The sequence below is a fragment of the Malania oleifera genome, chromosome 1 (assembly GCF_029873635.1).
Source record: "Malania oleifera isolate guangnan ecotype guangnan chromosome 1, ASM2987363v1, whole genome shotgun sequence".
Classification (NCBI taxonomy): Eukaryota; Viridiplantae; Streptophyta; class Magnoliopsida; order Santalales; family Ximeniaceae; genus Malania; species Malania oleifera.
Genome location: NC_080417.1, coordinates 111,758,634 through 111,764,132, shown reverse-complemented (window position 1 = coordinate 111,764,132; position 5,499 = coordinate 111,758,634). Strand labels below are relative to the sequence as shown.

The following is a 5,499-nucleotide window of genomic DNA, read 5'->3' as shown; positions in this document are numbered from 1 at the left end:
TTGAGGGAAGAGGTCGTCGGCCAAGGATGCATCCCCTCATGTCGTACAGATCCCAGTTCAAGCCGGCAAGAAACTTGAAGACCCTTTCGTTCTCGAGCCTCCTTCGGTATCGTGTGCTATCGCCAGAGCACTCCCACTCCTCGTCGGTGCTTAAGTCGAGTTCCTACCAGAGATGGGTCATCTCCATGAAGTACTCAGTAACGCCTCTCTCCCTTTGCCTCATCTGCCACAGTCGGGTCTTGATTTCGAAGATTTTCGAGTAACTCTCGACATCAAAATACGTCTCACGAACAGTGTCCCAAACATCCTTCGCCGTCGGCAAGAACGGGAAATTTTTCCCAAGTGATGGCTGCATCGAGTTGACGAGCCAGGCGGTGACCATGGAATTTTCGGACCTCCATTTTTGCAAGGCAATCACGTCAGTAGAGTCAGGTTTCCTCCGTTCAACGGTAGGATAGCCAAGTCTCCCTTTTCCTTCGATCACCAACTTTATGGATTGAGCCCACTCACGATAATTTTTTCCGCTTAATTTCTCCACTGAGAGTGGAAAGGAGATATTGTCAAGTCCATTCGAACCCCCAACAGAAGTAGCCTTTGAGTCGCCGTCAATATTTGCAGACGAGGTCGACCCTCTGCTGTTGACGGTGCCGTTGGCCATAGTTAACTAAGGTTGAGAAACCCTAACTCTAATACAATGTAAACGAAAGTTCATGAATTCTATTGAATTAATTCTTCATATGTACATCACAATCTTTATATAATACAATTCCCTATTCTAAACAAGGAAATAATCTTCTTCCCAAATAATATCAAATCCCCCACATTTACCCACTTTCCTAATTAATTATTTACAATAATACTTGGGATTTTAACAATTAGGAATACAAATATATGACAATTTGGATGAAAAAGCAAACAGTCTTCACTAACTGTAAAAAGTGAGATCAAGCATGCGCGAATGTGATGCCATGTTGGCAAGAAAATTCAGTCACATTTGCTTTTGTTTTACTTTATTTTATTTTATTTTTCTAAAAACTCAAATGGCTACCAATTTGTACATCAGACTGATATCTCCATTGATTAGAATCAATCAAAAATGCATATCCTCGTATGCATCAACTTGATGTCTCTTGGGAGAACATATGTTGCGGCCATCATAAATCATAGATTCACATTGACAGGATGCAGAGCAGTGTATCCGTGCAGACAATTTTCAGGACTATAAACTTGTTCCACTGAAATGTGTGGACTCAGGGACTAGGAATTGGTAGCAGCACCAGGCACCAGCCAAGGCGAAGTGAATATGATCACACTTTATGTTGAACAATCCTTTTCAGAATGAGTTCCAGCATCTAAACCCCACTCGGCCTCCATCATGGAACAAGTTGATGAGATATGGTGCTCCGAACTCATCGGCCTGGTCGGCCTGGCAAGTCACTTGCCGAGCATTCTACTTAAAGGTTGCTCCCGCAGTGCATTCCCTTTGAAAAATAGTCATGGATGCTTCCACCCCACCAACCCCCGCCCCCCTCCTTCTCAACCTTTTTGTTACTAAATATCCAGATGCCACGGATAACCCGAGCAAAGAAACATGAAGCATGAGGCATTTTCTGGCAAAATCTCATACTTTTAAAAGTGAATTCCCCACAACACTTATTCTCAAAAACTTTGACCAAATGTAGCAAAAAAATTCTTCCTTCCCCTACTCTTATAAACTCATTACTTCCCTTGCAATTCACTTCTTTATTCCTCTTCCCATGTTCAGAACGCCTGACAAGGAAATTTTAAAGCAATGAAAACCAAAAGCATAAAAAAAAACCACCTGGATTGACAAGACAATCACCCATTGCAATCAGGGGAGACATATTGGTCACTTACACTTTATTCTTTTTCAGAAAAAAAAAAAGAAAAAAAGAAAAAAAAAAATGGGGCAGTCAGAATATCTAACAAAATGTATAGTGATGCAGATTAAATGACAAAACTACCATTATTCACTTGTTACTGAACTTAAAATCAAATTTATAGGAATATATATATATATATATATATATATATATATATAAAACTGTCTCTTTAAGATTACGTTTTTGGAATTTAAAGCTAAAATTTAGACTTCTGCGTAGGTCTATAGCTCTTCTTTGCCAAAAGAACCAAAGCAACAGAAGATTGCCACAAGAAAACTGGAATCGACCTTTTAACGCATGCTGACAAAAATGCCCTAACTTTCCATTAAGTTTCTAATAAACAATTCCTTACTATTTTATGATAATCATATCCATTTTTTATAGTTGACAGCCCAAGCAGAAGTATATATATAAGCAGACAATTTGATCTACATTATATGAATGTGTATAGTGACATTTTAAAGCAAAGATGCTGAAACGATATACATAAGAGGAAAAAAAGACAACCTTATGTGTGTGTGTGTATATATATACACACATATACATATAAGCAGACAATTGATCTACATTATATGAATGTGTATAGTGACATTTTTTAAAGCAAAGATGCCTACACAATATACATAAAGAGGAAAAAAAGACAATCATCATATCTGCGCCCTAAAACTGAAGAGAGAGAAAAATAGAGGTAAGGTCATTTTGGGTATTAAGGAAACTTTTCAGGAAGCTTTCAACAAAACAGACAATCCACCCTTTCCCTTTCATAATCTATCAACACAACCAAGAAAGCATATATATGAGTTTAATCAACAAGAGTTCATAAAAGAAACAAAAATGCATTAGATATCAATTAACCATCCTTTTGACCAATAGCCCACCATGATTTCCCTGGCTGATGTTTACCATGTGGTGGCAGCTACTGTCCCATTATACACTGCCATGATCTTGGCCTACATCTCTGTAAAAAGATGGAAGCTCTTCACACCAGATCAATGCTCAGGGATTAACAAGTTTGTGGCAAAATTCTCAATCCCATTACTGTCATTCCAAGTGATCTCCTCAAACAATCCCTACAAGATGAACCTGAAACTCATATTCTCTGATGCCCTCCAGAAACTACTCGCCTTTTGCGTATTGGCACTTATTACCAAACTTAGTCCCAAAGGAAAGTTTAGTTGGATCATAACAGGACTGTCTCTCTCAACAATGCCCAACACTTTGATCCTGGGAATCCCACTATTGAAAGCCATGTACGGGGATGAAGCAGCTGTGCTCCTTGCCCAGATTGTTGTCTTGCAAAGCATGGTTTGGTACAATCTACTGCTGTTAGTGTTCGAGCTCAATGCAACCAAGGCAGCCTCTGTGGCACCACCATTAGAACCCGCAGGTAAGCTATTAAAAAATCTCGCACAGCCACTAATTATAAATTTCAGATATATGTGCGTGTTTGTGCACATCCAGCTGGCTGTCATTAGTGGGGGATGCAGGATTGTTTTATGCCTTGCAGGGGTGAAGTATACAGCACATTAAAAAATTTCAATATAATTTATTAGTTTTGACATTGAAAATGTTAATGTTGTCATGCGTTTGGAGTCCTCATTGTAGAATTTGATTAGAAACAGTGATCGTGAGAATGTCTATGTCGGGTGCATAATCAGCTACATTCTCAAATGAATGGTGGATATTAATGCATGACATAATAGCTTGCACATTATATGTCTTCGATTTTTATATTAAATTTTGCATCATTCAAAATCCATAGTGTTGCTTTTTTGGGCTCAGGGGAGGTAGAGGCACCACAAGAAGCACAGCCAAAAGAAGAAGTTGAGGTACTACATGCTAGAACTGCAAGGAAAACCAGGGCCAGGTTCATTCTATTCACAGTAGGGAGGAAGCTCATGAGTAACCCCAACACTCATGCTACATTCATGGGTCTCATCTGGGCTAGCATACACTTTAGGTAAGCCTGGAAGATCGTCACTCCTAAATATCATTATGTGCCAAGGGGTAAAATCAGAATGGTTGAACTTGTTGCAGGTGGGGAGTCAAAATGCCGATGATTGTTGGTGATTCAATATCAATATTGGCAAAGGGAGGACTTGGGATGGCAATGTTCAGCTTAGGTATGATTAAATACTACTCTTTACCAACTATAGGATTTGAAGAAGGTATCATCCCATACCCCCACCCCTCCAACACTCGCACAAACACGAGTAAAAAAACTCTGTAACTCCTTCAATCATGTTCCTTGACAGGTCTTTTCATGGCATCTCGAGCAAGCATAATAGCATGCGGGGCGCGACTAGCAGTCCTAGCCATGGGGATGAAGTTCTTTATGGGGCCTGCCTTAATGGCAGTGCCCTCAGTTGCTATTGGATTAAGGGGAACATTGTTGAGAGTGGCAATTGTGCAGGTGCATGAACATTGAATTTTATAGTCCACAATCCAGATTGAAGGCTAAATGATGTTGCATGTGCTGCAGGCAGCTCTTCCTCAAGGAATCGTTCCATTTGTTTTTGCCAGAGAGTATGATGTAGATCCAGATATGTTGAGCACTGGGTAACTTATGCTTCTATGCATCTCAATTCTTCACTTCAGTATAGATTTTTAATTCAGGTTTAAGATCTTCAATTCAAATTTTGTTCTGGCTATAGGGTAATTTTTGGCATACTCATATCCCTGCCAATAGCATTGGGTTACTACTTCCTCTTGGCGCTGTGACAGAATTCATGCAACGCAATTTCAAACCCAGGAAAGGATGGAATATATACTCAAAATTCAAATTTCTTATACATGTGATATGATTAACTATTTTCCATGTTTACTATTTGAGATGAAAGTACCATCAAACTATGAATGGAATTTTTTTTATGGGACAATGGAGGCTGAATAAAAGTTATGTGAAACTCTTTCTGCTTCTATCTGAGATTTAACAAGGAAAATAAGGGGGAGGTTCAGGGGAAGCAATAGAAGAGAACAAGTAGCTGATAATTCATTTCATCATTTTTCACTGATATCCAATTGGCTATTCAGTCCAGGACTCCAAACAACCTTTCCAGATGAAAAAAAAATTCAATAAATTGAGACTTAATATACTATTGCTAGGTGTCACAGGCCGAATATTTCACACCTTTGTGAGTGGGTCATGTGGCGCTAGCTAAAGCCCTTTTATTTAACTAACCAGCCTAGCGATTACAACAATTACATAGTCGCAGTATTCACTTTTACCTGTTCTGAGTCCGTCCTCAAAGTGTCAAAGTATTGCTCCATATCAAACAAGTTCTCCAACTCCTTGGCATCATGAGCACCCCCATACTTCTTGGGTATTGGTACCTTGGTCTTGCTAAACCCTGGAGTGTTAAATTTTCCCATAGCAAGAACCATCACATTCATCTTTGTTGTCAAATCGGCTATCTGAGCTTGCAAGGTCTCCACAATATGGTGAAAGTCCTCTTGACATTTCCACCATCAAACTTTGGTGATACTTTTGTGATCCCTCCTGTAGACACCCCATTTTTTTCTGGGGCTTATATAACACAGATAGGGTAAATATTCATTAATTCAATAAAATGAAAAAATACAAAATATATATATA

At 39.1% G+C, this 5,499-nt stretch overlaps 1 protein-coding gene across 1 annotated transcript; it reads left to right on the top strand.

Moving 5' to 3' along the window:
* The first annotated feature begins 2,696 nt into the window (after nt 1-2,696).
* LOC131151989 (probable auxin efflux carrier component 8) lies at nt 2,697-4,823 on the top strand. Its single transcript, XM_058103535.1, has 6 exons — nt 2,697-3,291; nt 3,687-3,864; nt 3,942-4,027; nt 4,160-4,317; nt 4,387-4,463; nt 4,559-4,823. Exons 1-6 carry the CDS (start codon nt 2,784-2,786, stop codon nt 4,623-4,625), a joined length of 1,074 nt encoding a protein of 357 aa, XP_057959518.1. The 5' UTR covers nt 2,697-2,783; the 3' UTR covers nt 4,626-4,823.
* The last annotated feature ends 676 nt before the right edge of the window (nt 4,824-5,499 follow it).

What these genes read in the sequence shown, in the direction of transcription:
- LOC131151989 (XM_058103535.1), top strand. Translation starts at nt 2,784, where the DNA reads ATGATTTCCCTGGCTGATGTTTACCATGTGGTGGCAGCTACTGTCCCA. An exon ending in TGGGCTAGCATACACTTTAG is followed by an intron (nt 3,865 to 3,941) that starts GTAAGCCTGGAA and finishes AACTTGTTGCAG; the next exon opens with GTGGGGAGTCAAAATGCCGA. An exon ending in CCAGATATGTTGAGCACTGG is followed by an intron (nt 4,464 to 4,558) that starts GTAACTTATGCT and finishes TTCTGGCTATAG; the next exon opens with GGTAATTTTTGGCATACTCA.